General features: G+C 48.2%; 4 protein-coding genes across 4 annotated transcripts; 3 read left to right on the forward strand and 1 right to left on the reverse strand.

Moving 5' to 3' along the window:
- Nucleotides 1-1,956: 1,956 nt before the first annotated feature.
- On the forward strand, nucleotides 1,957-5,139 carry N7484_010294 (Alpha-L-rhamnosidase; the record flags this gene model as incomplete). The annotated part of the gene is made up of 1 exon (XM_057120681.1): nucleotides 1,957-5,139. One exon carries the CDS (start codon nucleotides 1,957-1,959, stop codon nucleotides 5,137-5,139), a length of 3,183 nt encoding a protein of 1,060 aa, XP_056966435.1.
- A 1,782-nt stretch (nucleotides 5,140-6,921) lies between these two features.
- N7484_010295 (beta-mannosidase) lies at nucleotides 6,922-9,681 on the forward strand (the record flags this gene model as incomplete). The annotated part of the gene is made up of 5 exons (XM_057120682.1): nucleotides 6,922-7,052; nucleotides 7,111-8,064; nucleotides 8,113-8,543; nucleotides 8,605-8,840; nucleotides 8,896-9,681. 5 exons carry the CDS (start codon nucleotides 6,922-6,924, stop codon nucleotides 9,679-9,681), a joined length of 2,538 nt encoding a protein of 845 aa, XP_056966436.1.
- Nucleotides 9,682-12,466: 2,785 nt separating this feature from the next.
- On the forward strand, nucleotides 12,467-14,813 carry N7484_010296 (uncharacterized protein; the record flags this gene model as incomplete). The annotated part of the gene is made up of 3 exons (XM_057120683.1): nucleotides 12,467-12,690; nucleotides 12,788-13,847; nucleotides 13,935-14,813. The coding sequence occupies 3 exons, from the start codon at nucleotides 12,467-12,469 to the stop codon at nucleotides 14,811-14,813; spliced, it is 2,163 nt and encodes a 720-aa protein (XP_056966437.1).
- A 1,165-nt stretch (nucleotides 14,814-15,978) lies between these two features.
- N7484_010297 (glycoside hydrolase family 134 protein) lies at nucleotides 15,979-16,788 on the reverse strand (the record flags this gene model as incomplete). The annotated part of the gene is made up of 5 exons (XM_057120684.1): nucleotides 15,979-16,079; nucleotides 16,139-16,266; nucleotides 16,326-16,452; nucleotides 16,510-16,538; nucleotides 16,592-16,788. The coding sequence occupies 5 exons, from the start codon at nucleotides 16,786-16,788 to the stop codon at nucleotides 15,979-15,981; spliced, it is 582 nt and encodes a 193-aa protein (XP_056966438.1).
- Between the last annotated feature and the right edge of the window lie 1,947 nt (nucleotides 16,789-18,735).

Genomic DNA, 18,735 nt, shown 5'->3' on the forward strand with positions numbered 1-18,735 from the left:
AGCACCCTTAGCTGGGACGACCATCGGTCTTCGATTGGTGGGATTATAACTGGCAAAATAGGGTGCTTACACTGACGAGGAGTCACTATAAGTTCTATATAAACACGTTCACTCCGGCACTGATTATACCGAACATGAACATGACCTCTAGGTGAGCCTTACTTGTCGTATGGTTTTAATAAACATAAGGGACGCGGTGCCTTTGTATAGCTGAGAGTTTGAGCTCGAGACGCCCCCTATACATAAGAAGATAAAGAATCTTGACCAGATCATCCTGTATTGGTTAGCATTCTCCACTTTCTTTGCCCTTGATGATAATAATGATGTAATTATTTGGTGAATCCAGTTCAGTCCCAAACTTTATCAAAAGTAGGTGATTTTTGGCATTTTTTTCGAATGACCTTAGTAGACATCGCCAAATCCCACAAAGCCCAAAGCCCAACCCAACCCAACCCACAAATGGGTTGGGTTTTGGGCACGTCGCTCGGCCCATTATTGGGGGCCCATTGGGGGCCCACTAATTTACAAACAGTACAAAGATTTACTAATTTTAGTAAAAAATCAAAATATACAGTATTTTTGTGCATTTTCCAATATTAGTCAGCAGATTTATGAGCGCCAAGACCAGTTTTATGCAAAGTTGGGCTTTTTATGGGGGCCCATGGGGCCCCACAAAAAGCCGAAAGCCCACAGTGGGTTGGGCTTTGGGCCTGACTCTAGGCCCATTTTCAGGTTTTGGCGATGTCTACAAAAGGCCCATCTCAAATGCAGCGGGCTCGCTCCATTCTGATACACTGCCGTTCTTGCACCAAATTCGTACTTGCCAAGATGCTTGAGCTCGTGATTCAATGACAGTCCCGCCGTATAAGGCTGCCGGGTTCTTTGAAATAACCTTTCCGCTATCCCACAATTTCTTAGGCTTTTTGCTGGCATTGTCCCTCACTTGAACCTGATAAGCGGCCTGGGTAACATCATTGATAGATGAATTCAATTGCCAGGTGAAACGGGTATTTAAGTCGCCAATCGCAATGGATTCAATAAGGCTTCAGTTCGTCGTGACTCAGGAACAATCGACAAGGATGCCACCACACAGGGCAACACGAAGGCGAAAATGGAAGCAATGTGTAGTTTAAATGGATGCCGTGGGCACCTGGAGCAGCTCTTGGGAATAGAATCACTGATTTATACTGTATAAAAGGTCCAACAAGACATCGCGTAGTAGCTGTCCCGTTATTCGTGGTGTAGGGGATTACCTTCTACCAGTGTGGATCCACTCCTGCGGGATCAGACACCTCCACATTTCGGGCAATTGACTGCCGAATATCCGCATGGACGTGCTTCTGCCGAATTTTAATTTGTTGATCAATACCTTATGAGTGTAGTTGAGTCTTCATAAGACCACACTATGCGCTCACGCTATAGACCACAGGGGTTAAGTGCTGCTGGTCTTCATGGTGAGGCCCATATCACCCCCGTGTAAGCGACCACAGGTTCAGGAAAAAATCATCATTTCCCCGCAGTAATCGAGGAGTAGCGAAGTCTAATTGCTAGAAGCTTTTGTTTCGGTATTGACTATACCGAGCGTAGGAGTTGGTACAAAGTATGACACGTAATGCTGTATTGACTAGCAATCATGGAGAATTATGTACTCGCCGACATCGGGCTATCCTTTAATCTACCGGGGATTTTCTCTAAGAAAATCAAGCTCTTGAAGTGTATCATCAGATCATGCCAAGCCTTCTCCACTTCGGTATAATAGGCGGCGAAGCCGTGGGTATGAAAGAGAGACAATGATCAAGTGGAGAAAATACTTCCTTCTGTCGAAGTAAGACAGGAGTTGCACTGACTCTATTCGCTGCGAATATTAGGACGCCCTCATCAAAACCCAATCATCGCACGCAGAGTTTGTGGAGAAAATCGAGACTTTCGGGACTGACGAGCTATATCTTGTCAATTATGCGCCTTCTCATCATCTTATGCGCCGTGTTACAGGCAGCATTCGTCGTTGCGGATAAACCGTACGCGCTAAAGCTCCTGAATGCGACTCCCAGTATGGCAATTGACGACTCTGTACCGCGATTCGCATGGGCATCATCCTTTGAACAGAGGGGATCGAATCAGTCGGCATACCAGATCCAAGTTCATGACGCGAAAAGCCACCCGATATGGGACTCGGGTCGAGTCCGCTCTTCAGTACAGCAAGGCATCAATTATGGAGGGCCACAACTCGAGACGTGTAGTGCCTACACGTGGAGGGTGCGTTTGTGGAATCAGAATGGCAAACCCTCAGACTGGAGTACCGCCTCCAATTTTTCCACGGCTTTCTTCGATGCCTCGGATTGGAGCGATGAAGCGATCTGGATCAGCGCGCCGCAAAGCCGGGCTGGTCTCGCCGGAAGCAATTGGATCACCCCACCAACAGGTTCCAGTAGCACAACGGTTTCCAAAAATATATCTCTTACTGATGGTACCATTGTAAGCGCACTGACAACTGTGAGTGGTGAAGGTAACTTCAATCTCACAGTCAACGAACGAGTATCCAAACAATTCAATGGTACCTGGAAAGACGGTGTTGTGGACCTGGATCTGAAGAATTTCCTTCAGAATGGATCTAATATAATCTCTATCTCGGCTCCGGCATCCGCCCCAGGCGTGACTATGCGAATGGAAATCCGAATGTCAGACGGGTCGTGGCTCCTCGTGGTGACAGACAGCACTTGGCATGATAGTGAAGGTGAAAGCGTCACCAATCTAGGAGACTACACCCAATCGTCGTTTGCGGGGATCGGGATCCTTGAGAAGAACGGCGCTGTCAATGACGAGCCTTCATCGTTCCGTCGATCGTTCACTGTCAAGGGAGACGCACGCGTTAGCCGTGCGACGTTATACATAACCGGCCTTGGCCATTTCATGGCTTACCTTAACGGCCAGAGGGTCGGAGACAACGTCATCGACCCGGGATGGAGCGACTATGATGACAGAGTATATTATGTGGCGCTAGACGCTACGGAACTCATCCGCATAGGGACAGAGAACGTGCTAGGTGTCCAGCTTGGAAATGGCTGGTTCGATTACCAAACTATGCACATGTCAGAGCGCTGGGGTTGGGGAGAGTCGGCAGTATACATTCGGAATTGGGGCATCATGCGCATCTTTGCGCAGCTAATCATCGAGTACGACGATGGTACGGTTCAGGAAGTCGTCAGTGATCGGTCTTGGACATCAGATATAGGACCCTGGATACTGACAACGGGCCACGGGTCTGAATCTTACGATGCCAGGCTGGAGCAGGCTGGGTGGAACACGGCCGCGTTCGATGACTCGGCTTGGAGCCCCGTTAATATCATCGATGCGCCTCCTGGGCAATTACAGGCTCAGCGAACGGCCCCGCTTCGAGTCCAGGACACTCTCCAGGGCACAATGATAGCGGACAGCTCCGACTATATCATCTTTGATCTCGGTATTAATATCAATGGGCAACAAGAGATCACTGTGTCCGGGCCACGTAATACTACTGTTACTATCATTGGAGGGGAACGGATCGGTAGTAACGGCCACGTCCAGGCAATTGGGGACTCGAAGCAAAATCCTGCCTCTGCGGATTACCAGACTCTCTCTACATACACCCTAAAAGGAAGTGGGAATGAGACCTGGCGACAGAGCTTTTCGACCGTGGGATTTCGATATATTGAAGTGCAGGGAGCGACGGCGCCGGCGGACACCGCATCAAATCTACCTACTGTACAAGGCGTCAGGGGATATTTTGTCCACAGCAATGTGCCCGTCGCAGGGTCTTTTAACTCTTCTAGCGATGAGTACAACGCGGTCTACGATATAGTTCAGCGAACGATGCTGAGCAATCTCGTGTCCATCCATACGGACTGTCCAACATACGAGAAACTAGGGTGGCAGGAGGTGGTATCTGACCTCACCTCATCGTACGCCTATATCCTTGATATCCAGAGTTACTATTCTGTTCTGATGGGCCATGCTCGTGACGGTCAACTCGACAATGGCCTTGTCCCGGACATTGTACCTGCCTACACTGCTGGAACTGGTGCGTATAATGATGCCCCATCCTGGGGTGCGGTGGTCATTAATGCACCGTGGGGAATATACCAAATGTACGGGGACAAAACAGTCCTAAACGAGAATTATGACGCTATGAAGAAATACTACGCCTATCTCCAGAGCAAGGCAGTAGACAACCTAATCACGTACGGCTTGGGTGATTGGGTCGCCCCAGCGAGAGTACAGGTCCCTAATGTGGCGGGTGCTATTTATGTGAGAAGCGCTGAACAAATGGCCAGAATTGCTCAAATCTTGGAAGAGAGTGCCGATGCCAATAACTTCAACTCCGCCTTCAACGTGAACAGGCAGGCATACAACGACGCCTACTTCAGCACAGGCAATTGCAGCTACGCTCCCAATACGCAGGCTGTTCAAGGAATGCCAATAGCATTCGGAATCATCCCGGACATCCAGCTTCACTGCGGCTTGTCGGCACTTATACAAACTATCGCCGACGGTGGGTACCTGGCGGGCCAGGATATTGGGTTTGGCCCGAACCTTGCTAACCATACCACCATGGGCGATATCTCTATCGCTTCCGTACTACGCGCTCTCAGTGATCTCGGCCGTCCTGATCTCGTCGAGACAATGATGCTCCAGCCTACTCTACCAGCCTACTGGGCACTGGCGGCCGACGGCCAGACCTCCCTCCCAGAGAACTGGGACTATACCATCGCACGATCCTTGAACCACGATATGTTTGCTGGCATTATGGAGTGGTTCTACAGGACGGTCGCGGGCATCCAGCCACTGGAGCCGGGCTTCTCCAAAGTTGCAATCAAGCCTGCAGTCCACCTACTCTCCCCCACCGAGGTGCAGGCCTCATACCGGAGTATCCGCGGTGACATTACCGTCCAGTGGAAAAAGACTACTTCGAAAGATGCAAGTATATCCGTGTCAATTCCTGGCAATACCATAGGGTTGATCTATATTCCATCGGGCTATGTCTCGTTGCGTGATGCTGCTCGCCTTAGCAGTGCACAGGGAGTGAGGTCTGTTGAGTGTGATGATGGTTACACAGTGGTGGAAGTTGGATGTGGTGATTACGTTTTCGATTTTACCCTTTAGGGGGAACTGGATGGCTAGAACAGCTATTGCTGTTATTCCTTTCTTACTGCAGATACTGTCGAAGTGTCTCCTGACTTGGCACAGATACGACTAGCGTGGTTCTATCAAAACGGTCAGCGATGACAGGGGCTGTATTAGTAGACTTGTCAGCTGAGAAAGAAGTGGGGAGATCTCTACCTCAAAGAGCTTAAAAGTCCCTCCTGAAATTTGGTCCTCTATCATGTTGGTAACTACAGCCCCAGTCCCTGATGAATTGATGTAATCATTGGCAATATCGAAAGATACAGAGTTTTGTATGCTAGCTCCCCAAAATTGTCGTATTGTCTTCAGCTCTCGTTGTCTCCTCGCTAGTCATGAGAGAAAACACATGAATTACTTCATGCTGAATCACATTCTGTGGTGTACTATCTTCACTTTCCAGTTCATAATTACACTTTTTGACCCTATTTTAATCAAGGAAAACATTGAAAATAAATCATTTGCTAAATAGTATGACTCGTTTGGTTACCCTGCAATACGCCAGCACGGGCTACTCCGAATACCTGCTATGTGGACACTTTGCATTGAGCGACTGTGAGTAACCAGCGCGCAACTGCTAGGATGGACCCAAACGCCCGTTGTGTCAATATTGCGGCTCACCGGCATCTCACGAGCCCAGCAAGGCTAGGCAGCAATGCTAGGCACGAATCGTGATGATTCTGTAGAGTTCATTTTACCACTGGAATTTACAAATCTGGTTTCTCCATCGTCCGCTCATTTCCCAATGAAACGTTATTGTAATCCGGAGTGTTTTGGAAGTACTGTACGGTGTCGTAACACGTATGATGATTATCCCTGGGGATTTCTCAAAGGATTATCGCGCTTTTATACAACATACTAAAGAATTAGCCTTTATTGGTTTCGTCGTCAATTGCTGGCGCACACGTCGCGCCGCCTCACGTCGCTGTTTCTTTTTTTGTTGCCATCCAGATGGTTTCTCCTCATTGTCCTTCATGCTTCATAGAATAGGCAGTGCAAGTCTTCCACTTCAACAGTTGAGTTGACCATTTCATCTTTACCCATTTTAGACTGCCGATAAACTAACAGCCTTGAGCCTACTAAAATTAGGATCCACCCCCGGCTCCCCACCGCCCCTGGATAAATCATCGACCAGGGGTGATTGGTGGGTTATTCAGTATTGTTTTTGTTGGAGGTCGGTGTCATGTACGGAAGGAAGAGGCAGCTCCTCTGTCTAGTATGTCAGATTGAATTGAGTATTACTCCATATTCAGGCCGGCTCTGGCTGCAAATTGATAATTGAAGACGTAAGAATGGTTCTCGAAAGCTGTAGAGGCCCGGGATACAACTAAGCTTCCAAGGAACTAGGCTAGTAAGCCTTTGGAATTATCTTCCCTCGGCCCGCACTGGGGATGTACTGGTTTGGGTAATCCGAAACCTCCGCTGTCTGATGGCCCGAACAGGCTGTCTGATGGTCCAATTGCAAGACCTCCGTGACCCTTTCGGCCTGGCAACGCGGCGCCGGACCAAAAAGTCAAAGATCTGCGTGGACAAAGCTGGAAAATCTTCAATTTCCAATGTCTTTGTGGAGCAGTACATCTGCTATTACATTATACTCTTTTATCTGTGGATCCGGATACTCCAAGCTCAATGACACGGGAGAGTGATTCCGAGTAAATGATGAGACGTAAAAGCGCTCGCTTTCTCCCATGTCAAGCTCCCTGAAATTGCACTCAACTTCCTTTAAGATCTTTGCTAGGAAGTTCCCTCTGATTTCCGGAAAACATGAGATTTTTCGAGCAACGTCTGTCCGCTGGATGGTCATTCAGGGACCGAGATAAAGAGACACCCGATGCATGGATGCCTGTGCCAGCGGTGCCTTCGACGGTGCAACAGGATCTCATCGTAAACAGAAAGTTAGGCTTTGAAACAATCTTCTCGATGCACCGGTTGAGACTAACCTTCGCGACCTAGACTCGAGGATCCATACGTCGGCTTCAACGAACTCAAGGCCCATTGGGTTAATGAAAAGTCATGGGTATACCGAACGGAGCTAAAGCGACCCCGCGTTCCTACCGGCACGCAAGTGGACTTGGTGTTCGATGGCCTAGACACGTTTTCCTCGGTCACGCTCAACGGCCGGACAATTCTTACGAGCAGTAATATGTTTCTCGGCCACCGGGTGGATATCACAGAGGCTCTAGAATCCGAGGGCCCACACGTGCTTGAGGTCGAGTTTGGTTGCGCTCAGCTCAAAGCACGCGAGCTGCGTAACCAACACCCAGACCACCGATGGGATGGCTTCAATGGCGATATGGCGCGTCTGGCCGTGCGCAAAGCACAATATCACTGGGGCTGGGATTGGGGCCCAGCAATTATAACCGCTGGTATCTGGCGCGGCGTACGCTTGGAGGTATACGCTGTGCGAGTAGCAGACTTGTGGCCGCAAACGCAGCTCGAGCCCGACCACCAGACGGCCACTGTCGCAGCCACTGCCGAAATCCACGCCGCCATCCCCGGAAACTATACGGCCAGCTTCCTTCTAACTCTGCGTGGAGACGAAGTCGCGCGTAAAGATGTTCCAGTGGAAGCTGGTAAGACGGCTGAAGCAAAGTTTGAGGTCAACAACCCAGAGTTATGGTGGCCTCATGGCTACGGGTCTCAACCTCTATACGATATCTCGGTGTCAGTTATTGCGCATGGCAAAGAGCTTCATAAGATATCGAAGAAATTCGGTGTTCGGTCAGCCGAAGTTGTCCAACAGCCTGATAAGCATGGCAAGTCTTTCTTCTTCCGAATCAATGGACAAGACATTTTCTGCGGTGGCTCTTGCTGGATTCCAGCCGATAGTCTTCTGCCTAGAATCAGCGAAGAACGGTACAGAAAGTGGATTGACCTTATAGTTGCGGGTGGTCAGACCATGATCAGGTAAGCTCGGACACTATGTGGGCTCTTTTCTAACACTAATTCAATTAGAGTCTGGGGTGGTGGAATTTACGAAGATAAATCCTTCTATGAAGCTTGCGACGAGCTCGGTGTACTAGTGTGGCAAGACTTTATGTTCGGTTGCGGAAACTACCCAGTCTGGCCTGAGCTGCTGGAATCAATACGGCAGGAGGTAGTTTACAACGTCCGCCGATTGCGACACCACCCCTCAATTGTTGTATATGTCGGCAATAATGAGGATTACCAAGTCCAGGAGCAGGCAGGCCTCACTTATATCTACGATGACAAGGATCCAGAAAGCTGGCTCAAGACAGATTTCCCTGCACGCTACATCTACGAGAAGCTACTACCAGAAGCGGTGGCTGAGTTCTCTCCGAGCACCTTTTATCACCCAGGAAGCCCGTGGGGTGATGGAAAAGCCACTTCTGATCCTACCGTCGGAGATATTCATCAATGGAACGGTTCGTCCACCCGAATTCTGATCAAAATATCAATTAGACACTCGTACTAATAGCTACACAGTTTGGCATGGAACGCAGGAGAAGTATCAGATCTTTGACACCCTGGGCGGCCGCTTTAACAGCGAATTCGGCATGGAAGCCTTCCCGCACTTGGCGACGATCGAGTATTTTGTCCAAAATGAGGCCGACAAGTTCCCACAATCCCACGTTATTGACTTTCACAACAAGGCTGATGGTCACGAAAGACGATTGGCGACCTATCTAGTGGAGAACCTCCGCATGGCTACAGACCTCGAGGTAAGCGCTACTATAAAGTTCCATTGATTGATGATTATACTTAGAACTATGTCAGACATACATCTACCTAACCCAGGTGGTGCAGGCGGAGACGATGATGTTCGGATACCGTGGGTGGCGCCGACAGTGGGGTGATGACCGACACTGTGGTGGAGCGCTGTTGTGGCAAATCAACGATTGCTGGCCGACAATCTCGTGGTCAATTGTAGATTACTTCCTACGACCCAAGCCAGCGTACTACACAGTTAAACGGGTGATGCAGCCGCTGGCTATTGGCGTCCGTCGTGAACACAACGACTGGAGTGTCGTTCACGCAAAGCCCCCGATCAAGAGCCGGTATGAGATGTGGGTTGCTAGCAGTAACCGGCAGGTACTGCAAGGAACCGTCGAACTGCGGTACTTGTCGGTGGAGAGCGGCCGGGACCTATGTCCCCCGGTCATCTACGATAACGTTGCTATCGCCGCCAACGGTACGACCAATGTGATCACAAACGGAGTCATTGATCACCTCATCCAGCCCGAGGCACAGGTTCTCGCCGCGCGGCTCTGGGTGGGCGGTCGTGTTGTGGCTCGCGACGTTGACTGGCCACAGCCGTTCAAATACCTCGACTTTGCTGACCGCGGGTTGGACGTTAAGGCAAAGCCTGGGACTACCGCTGGAGAGCAGATACTCACCATCAGCGCACTAAGGCCGGTGAAGTGTGTTGTGTTCGAGGAGCGGGAGAATGTGCAACTCAGCGATAGCGCCTTGGACATCATACCAGGTGATGAGCAGACGGTGGTAGTAAGAGGACTCAGTGAAGGCGATCCTCCACTTAAGTATCGCTACTTAGGTCAGTGATTCTATCTAATCCAGGTTACGCCTGAAGCTGTAGAAGCCCTCTTAAGGCTTCCACGGCTTAGCGGCTGAGCAGTAAAGCGCTATTAGAGGAAAATCTCAAACTTGCGAAAACTCCGTTTTATGTGCTTGTTGTCTTTTCATCTAGATTCCACACACATACACACACACACACACACACAATTCATTAGGGTCCGGTGGTTAACGTACTTCACTACGAGTCGGACACCTGGTCGGCCCGAACACCCCATTAACTTCTAATAATTCAAACTAGAATAATTCCACCATAACCACATAATATTGACTATCTAAGAGATATAACCTAATTTAAATAATGTGTTATTTTATGCCCCTGAATTCCGCATTTAGAGCATTTTGGTGGAGCTCGACGACGTGGTTCCTAAGCTTGATTTTGACTGGTTGGCTCACCGTCTTGACGATCATGAGGTTGAATTTGCCGATTTTTAGCAAGTTCTTTCAATTCTGCCATAGAGACACGTTCTGGATAAGCTATCTGTTGCTTAGGCCTTTCCTTCTTTTGCTTCTTTTTCTTGTTTCCAGCGCGTAAGAGCACGTTTTCTTGAGTAAGAAAAGCGGTGGTTTGTGTTGTAATTTGGCAAGCTTTAAGAACTTGATTTATAGCGGAATTTAACGGACTTAGTGGGCTCTTAGACCACTTATCTTAGAGCTCCTTGATTGACGAAGCTTGCTTTTGAAGTTGCTGGGAATTAAATGGTGTCTTTGGCTCTCACGCGCTGCTTTGGCTATCTCGGGAGGGTGGTGGTAAAGGTGTATAGAGTCAAATATTAAGCTTTAAAATAACCCGATCTAGATTATATAGTACTAATCATTTCTGCCTTATATATCCCGTTTTCCAGGGCGATTGGAAAAACGTTAAAAAAGTCTAGCTTATCGATATCCATACAGTCAACTCCTGCTTATGGTACGGCGGGTTATAGAACACACCCGGTTATAGTACACCATCCGCCTGTATGGACCCACTTTCCGGGTTTTCCCATACAGTACTCTCACTAACTTGCAACGTAACTGCTAAGCGAGCTGCGCATGCAAGCGAGCTGCGCAGCTGGAACACCATAGTAAATGCGATAAATTACAGCTCGATATTTCAACAACGAATATACCCAAGGACTTTGCCTGGAAGCTCGATACTTTTCATACAGTGTCCAGCTTATTTGAGGGCTTCAGGAGTTATTTCGCCTTGTGTAGGTGGTTAATATTTACGGCATGTATATTTCGGGCTGTAATAAACGTAATTTTCGTAACCACGATGATTTAGCTTTTATAATTCCTCTTAGTCTATTGCAAATACATATGAAGAGCTATGTCCAGAGAGTAAAACAAAACAACCCCGTGATTGTTGATATATCAAGTAGTTATAATTTATCGCATTTACTATGGTATTTCAGCTGCGCAGCTCGCTTACCAGTTACGTGATTTAGAACCTGAAAGGCTTATGTAATATCCGCAAAGTGCGGATAACGCGTTATCGTACGATATGCCGCAGCCTTAGTTTGGAGGAACGTAATTCACCATCGAGCGAGCCACCCGTCTTGCTGGGCCAACCCAAACCCCTTTTCAATGCGATAGATTGCAATCCAATATTTCACCAACCAGGGATTCTCTTATATTTTCCTTATAGAAAGGTATATTTTGGACTACCGAAAATTCATAGGTATTCGGAGAGAGCTGAATAAATCTCCATAAATGGTGTAGTGGGGAGCTCCCTGTTACCTGTTATTACGGGTTCTTGCGGGTAGAGTTTTTCCGAGGGTTTTTCCGGTTTAGGCCGTGACCAATAGTTTTCAGTACGTGGGCAGGTAGGCCCAGGATAGCATAACTAGCATCTAGTACCCCTCTTCACTAGTTAAGTCAAAAGTATATATTTAGGGCTTGAAATTGTTGAATTGTTGCGCATTTTGGTAATATCATGCTGTCCCGTTTTAAGTTGCACCAAATTTTGAATGCTTACTAAACTTGTTCTAAAGCAATATCATCGATAGCTGACGCGGTTAAAACGCGTTGTTGCTGGAATATAAAATCGTTCTTACGATGTGTTTTCGGGTGGCTCGCTCGGGTGAATTACGTTAGTTTGGTGGTAGGCAGCAACCTGAGCAACCAGACAGGCGTTGGAGAACAGAACAGTAGAAACTTTTATCGTGAAGGTGAGTCGGACAATTGACACGAACAAAATTCCTCTGCTTTCGTTCTTTCCTTCCACCCCAGTCCCTCAAGATCGTTATCGGCTCCCATGGGCCATGGCAGCTGCGCGGAGGCCGAGCGACGATCCCCGCCTCCCTCTTACTAGAAACGGTTTAGCCACCACGATATGCGGTTCACATGCCGAACGGATCGCACGTACGCATAGGAAGGAGGCTGACAATTGATGCAGATTGTGTTCCTTTTCCCTCTTCTCTTAGTTTCTCGCGCTGGTTTCTTTGTTCTTACCCCACCCCCCTTTTCCCCAGAAAGATTATGTGATTTGTTTCCCCTGCATGAGCTAAATAACAGCTTAACACTGGGAAAAGCGGGGTTGGGTATTGGTGTCTCCCCTGAACCATCTTCTCTTTTAGTCGCTGAAACACATACGTATATCGACAGGCCTATTCCTGGGCATTCGCAGGGTTCATCGCCATCGCTTGGAACCAGCGTTCTGAAACGATCGTTGGTTGAGTTCTCGAATGGGATTGTGATTTCTCGGCCGTGTCTCCACATGAATCGCCTTTGATTTTCGATTTGCTTCCTTTTCTCTGTAGTCCTCCTTGTCGCCATGTTTATCGCGTTCGACTCCTTCCAGAGCGGCGAAAAGGGTCTGTCCAACCCCAAGCGCCCCAGACGCAGTGAACGGATCGGCCGACGGGGACTGATGGTGCGCGCGTGCAATTCCTGTCGTCGGCGGAAAATCAAATGCACGGGCGACAAGCCGTGTGAGTCCTGCCGCTGGTACAAAACACCGGAACTGTGTTCCTATCCGGAACGGCGGCAGTCATCAAGGTAAGCAGACATTCTCTCATTAAAGCGAGAACAAGAAGAAACCGCCCGGGCGGACGCGTTGGCCCTCCAATTCAAATATATGGACTAAACTAAGTAGCCACTCGGAAAAATCGGGAACATCGTCAAATCAGTATCGAGCCACCCTAGAAAGGCTTTTTCCAGACAAGACCCCGGAGAATATTGCTAATTTGCCCCGCGAGGCGCTGGTCGAGTTGGTGGATGGATGCGGGTCTCAATCGGGCCAGCATCAGGATCCGCCGACCGTTGCCGCGTCTATACAACCCTACAACTCCGCATTGTCTGTCGGACAGCCGGCGCTGGAGTCCTTGCATTCGATGCCCGAGGAGGACCTCGTCGACCAAGGCCAATGTACTAGCCGCCTTGGCTCACTGGAGCAGATCTCCGATGATGTCAACGCGCTGTCCCTGACCACCCGGCAGCCCGCCTCGTACCTGGGGATATCATCTATCCAGGCGGCCTTGAAGGTCATCGCATGGTTACTGCCGCAATCCAGGCCATACGCATCCCACATCCTGCCGCCCGACCATAGCGACCGAGCCGTGAATCCAACCCCGTCGTTAAGCACGCAGGCCAACCTCGCACCCACCGAAGCGGAGATCGTAGATGCGTATTTCGTCGGGTTTCACACTCTGGCGCCACTGCTGGACGAAAAAAGCTTTCGCGCCACCCACTTGGCTGGGAACAGGACAGATAGTCGATGGCTAGCGCTGTTGAACATAGTGCTCGCGTTGGGAAGTATTGCCGCCTCGGGCCCAGATAGCCACACACACAGGACATTTTTCGACCGTTCGATGAATCTCCTGAATTTAGCGACCCTCGGAACGCCCACCACCGAGACGGTCCAAACCCTAGGTCTCATTGGGGGCTGGTATTGTCACTATATCAGCCAGCCAAACCTTGGGTATTCCCTGATAGGTGTGGCCCTGCGCATGGCGGTTTCGCTAGGGCTACAACGTGAGCCTTGCGATGGTCGTTTGGTACTTGAACCTGCCCGGGCTGCTCATCTGGAATACAAACGTCGTGTATGGTGGGGCCTCTGCTGTCTGGAAACCTGGGGCCATGAAACCCTCGGTCGGACGTGTATGGATTTATTTGCGCCAACTGTCACCGTCTCCCATCCTCGCGTGCTTGATGAGGTGCGATTGAAACGCGTCCCAGTTTCCCTCCACTCTGCCTTCCTGTACTGAGAAACCAGAAGCTGACGGGTCAATAACGCTTTCTAGGAAAATTATCTAGCAATCCTTCCATTGATTGAAAATGTCGAATTCATCAAAATCGCTTCGAAAATACAGGAAGCGTTAGCCTCCATGACAATGATCACACACTCCGAGACTTCTGACATGGATGCACAGCTTCTTCGGTGGTGGGACAACTTGCCCCCGGCTCTTAGAGATTATGAGCCATGCCCCGATTCGCTGTATACCGCGCGGACGGTGATGCGCTGGCGGCTTTATAATCAACGCATGCTGTTATATCGGCCAAAACTTTTAAGCTACGCTATGCGAAGAGTCCCCTTTATGGCTATTCGGATGGAGGAGCGTAATGCCATTCTTGTGTGCCGTGAAATCGCGGAAATTACTATTCAAGATATTCACATGACGACAAGATTGAATCACATGATCGGATGGAATGGCGTCTGGTTTTTGTTTCAGGCAACTATGGTACCTTTAATCTATCTATCTACTCGACCCAAAAATGACGATTCCGCCGTTTCCTTTGAATCCTGCAAGACGCAGGTTGAGACAGCTATGTTGACACTCGAACGTATGAAACCTTACGGACACACCGCAAAACGCTCCTTGGAGGTTATTTCGGGAATTCTCGAAGCTTGCCTGGAAAGGAGTGCGGTGGAAACACCAGATGCAATGACCGAGGGTCTCGGATTCCAGAATATCTCTCAGATGAATGCGTTTGATTCTTGCCTCCCTGCTAGGCGAGATCAAACTTGGGACTGGAATGTTATGTCTTTCGAAAGTCTTCCACCACAGTCGATGTGGGAATTTTTGAGTTGGGGTGCTGAGGATTTCACACTAGGCGTCCCTGGTCTCGGCCTCGAAAATCAGGATATTTCTATGGTTCAACCCCTAGGTGGAGGTGGCTGAACGCGAAGCATCAATGGATTTTAATACAGTCCTAAATCCCCAAACAATCCTGAAATACCACACATTGTTCATATCTTCCGATTTGTATACACTATTTGTTGGGAGGTCGGGCTCTCCCGTCTCCGCATGATTGCCATTGCATTGACTCGGCTATGTTGAGTTTCATGCTCGTCACAGACTTTTTGTTTTTGGCTAAAACCGGTCAAGGCTTTGTGTGAATTTTACCCCATGAGGGCTATTATAGGTGTAATCTATTCAACAGCATTGGCACACGCTGAGCAAATTCCATAATAGTCTTGGGATTATGAAGTGAAAGAAGACTTCGAACTTCATAACCAGGCAGGACACTTTATAGTCCTAACAGTAGAATTACTGCCAAGGTACCGAGACGCAGCGGCGTTCAAGAGCACTGTGTAAAAGCTTTCTGGAATCAATACGTTGAGCAGAAGGGAGAAGGGACAAGATTTGATCCGTTTCTTTGGAATTTCACTTAAAAGCGAAATGTAAGTGAAGACTAAATTGACCTTCTACTAAATAGTTGACTCAACTCCGACTAATCATATCCTGGGCGATTCTTTGGTCTCGAATGGACCGGCACTCTACTTCAGCTTAGAAGCTCATTGATAATATCTAATACCGACCATCAATGGCAAAACTTGAACCTATAATGTATTTGCAGAATTTGATGACTATAGACTACTTGCAATGACGAACACCCAACATAAGTCAGATCGCCTTTTGAAGAAGCAGGGAACACGTCAGAGAGAACATCAAAAGCTAAGCTCCTTTGAGTTGCAACACCTCATCCGTATAGGTGGAATTGCATCCATGAGACCGAAAGAAGCCGCCGATCTTGCTTTGGTAGGAGTCAGGTTTTTCGCAATAGAAACCCTGGTGTAGGGCTAGCGCTGAAACCACATCCCCATGTTAATTAATGAATAATACTTGAATGGGAATTCCAGAATTCCTAAAGGTAATAAAGTTTTCGATAAAAGAGTGTGTGGTTTCAAAAATTCCACAACTAAGTCTCACATGGCAGGGGTGCAGATAGAATACCGCCGGGGCGTGGAAACGAAAGAATGTGATCCCATCACATACTAGTATATAGTGTAAGGCCTTATTCCAGGGTAGCTAGTCATGCGCCACGAGGTCACCCTCACTGCGTCTAGATGGCAACGACATCAACCCAGAAGCGCGTATCGTCACTCAGGTATTTGTCGTCGCTCTCGATCTGCTGCTGAATCCATGCAATGGCATCGATATATGCTGTCGATAACTTTAGCCAAGCGCTCATACATTAGTGGATCATATCATGTAGAACTTACCCTGGATGTCATCCGTGCCCACGTTATTAATGCCCGTTTCTCCATTGCGATGGCCACTAAACCAAGTCTCATACCCGTAGTGCTCCTCGCCATCATGACGAGCTTGGATGTCCTTTGACAGATCCGAACTAGTGCTCGGAGTATTAGCCAACATGTACCCAGGGATATAAACCTCCTTGGAACTTACTTAAGAATAGCACCATCATCGACCTGATCTACGGTCTCGCCTAAGAATTCAGCTGCAGAATGTCTCAGGATATACCAGTTCTGCTTAAACACGCCGAAATTTGTGCCGTCGCCTGTCTTGCCATCACCTAGCGGTAAAGATGTTAGAACCGGTACTAGCCTTGCCGGTCAACATTTAGACATACCATATATGTAATTCGTGGTCATAGATTTGCTAGTACTTATAAGCGAGATTATTGGGCACGAAGATCGAAGAACTAAACTCACGTCTCTAACATCGCAATAGCCAGATCACGAGTGTTGCCACCAGCGTCCACCACCGCCTGCTTGCGAGCCCCGAGCCCAGAGATCGTTTCGTTGCCCCGATCATCCGCGCGGGCCATGATTGCCTTGAAGCCTACTGTCGGAGATGAAACCACCGCAGACACGAGGGACACAGAGGTGAAAAGAGAAAGGAGCTGCATGTTGAAAGAAAGGAAAATTCGAACTTGTTCACTGGGTTATTCAAATGATAGGTTGGTGTTGTATCCAAATCAAAAGACCATGAGCTTCTTTTTATAGCGGTGATCTAACATCTGTAGACATCATGACATCTGGAACAACAGGAACGTATAACTAAATTGCTGTCCCACTTCCCGTGTAAAAACGGGAAATGATCACCTTGTTTGACTACAGCAAGTTGCGGTCCCTCTTCCCCGGTAAAAATCGGAAATTCTCATGTTTCAAGCCTCGCTCCACAGTAATTTGAAATTTTATTTGGATCCACTATGAATTCGGAAAAAATGAAAATGCAACCTCGTCTTTCTCCTTGTTCGTTCCGTGTAAGTTTCTCTCCATTGAGACGGATGTAGTTCCAGATACTAGTCCAATTTACCAGCTTCACCTTCTAACTATAGCTCACAGGAGTTGAGCGTGCTCCCGAAATTCACCAGAAAAGTAGACAAGAAGCCAAAGGTGGAATGGAGGATATTCATGAGACCACATACCTAGATGATAGGACGGGAAAAGATAACGCGACAAGCCAAACGGCATGATTTTTCCAACCTGTCATCTTTAGGTTATACCTGGTCCTTGCTAGGTAACCTTACCCCCGCATAGGCGTTGTGATTATTGGTCGGGGGATCTACATCTTGGCGAAGTTCTTCAGAGCACCTGTTTCGGTCGAACTTCCGCCCATTGTGAGATAAAATAGGCAATTCTACGTCAATATGCGTATTCTCCTTCGTATGACGCTTACAATAAATCCGAAGACTTCGATAGAGAAAACAGAGAAGTTTAAAATAGCAAATCGAGCTGTAACCAAATACTTGAAACTCGACCACGGCTTGCTGAGACAAGCAGGGCTATGTTTGGGGCCCCATTTTGCGGGGTTCTTTGAGAATGGTTGCCTGTTTCGATCGGAATTCCGCCTACTGTACACTTAAACAGTCACTTCGACGGAATCAAAGACTAACAGCGTGTCATGCTTGGCCGATCTAAATTGCAGGTGGGGCCGCAGGTTGTACTAGTAGTCTTGCGGCCCTCAAAGATAATGTATTGAGCGAAGGGCCCCGTCTTCAAAGTTTCTATTTTGGACGGATTTCAAGGTCAATGATTCAATATGGACGGAAATGGACCCAATTCCTTTCAAGTACCCGCTACCGATATAAAATGGCCATTCCACCATCTCTAAAAATTCTCTTACTTGAATGTGCAGCAGCGAATCTTATTTCAAAAAAAAACGTTAGGGACACGTCCACCTTATACAGTAAACTTGGAAACTATATTGACTGACATTACTTTACTATACAGGTCTGAGGATCCTTGCCTGGGCTTTTATTAACTTAAGGCGCGCTGGGCCAACGAGAGGACATAATTATGTCGACCCAGTTTTCCAACTAATGGAAACTCCTGCTGGTGCAATCGTAGCGCTGGTGCTCAACGACCTGGACACTATCGCCTTAAGTCAGGCTCAACGGCGAGATGATCCTTAAATATTCCTAGGTTACCGTCTGGATTTAATAGAGGCCCTGGATCACCTAAGAGCGCAGACGTACTAGAGATTGAACTCGATTGCCTCTAGCTTAAAGCAACCGAGCTACGTAATAAAGTCTCAAGTCATAAATGGCACGGCATGCTCGGAGATATAGCGCGCCTAGGCGTTCGCAAGGCTCAATACCATTGGGTTAGGATTAAGGACCAGTTATCATGATGGATGGTATCTAGCGTGAGGTACGATTGGAAGTGTACTCTGCACGCGTAGAAAATCTATGGCCACAAAAGAATATTGCCGCTGATCATAAAACGGCCAATTTTACAGCAGTTGCTAAAATAGGTGCGGCTAACCTGGAAGGCTGTGTCGCTCATTTCCACTTGACTCTAGGTGACACGAAATCGCCAGCCAGGATATCCCCATCAGCGCCGATAAACGC

The sequence above is a fragment of the Penicillium longicatenatum genome (genome assembly GCF_028827895.1).
Source record: "Penicillium longicatenatum strain IBT 33135 chromosome Unknown contig_7_segment0_segment0, whole genome shotgun sequence".
NCBI classification, from domain to species: Eukaryota; Fungi; Ascomycota; class Eurotiomycetes; order Eurotiales; family Aspergillaceae; genus Penicillium; species Penicillium longicatenatum.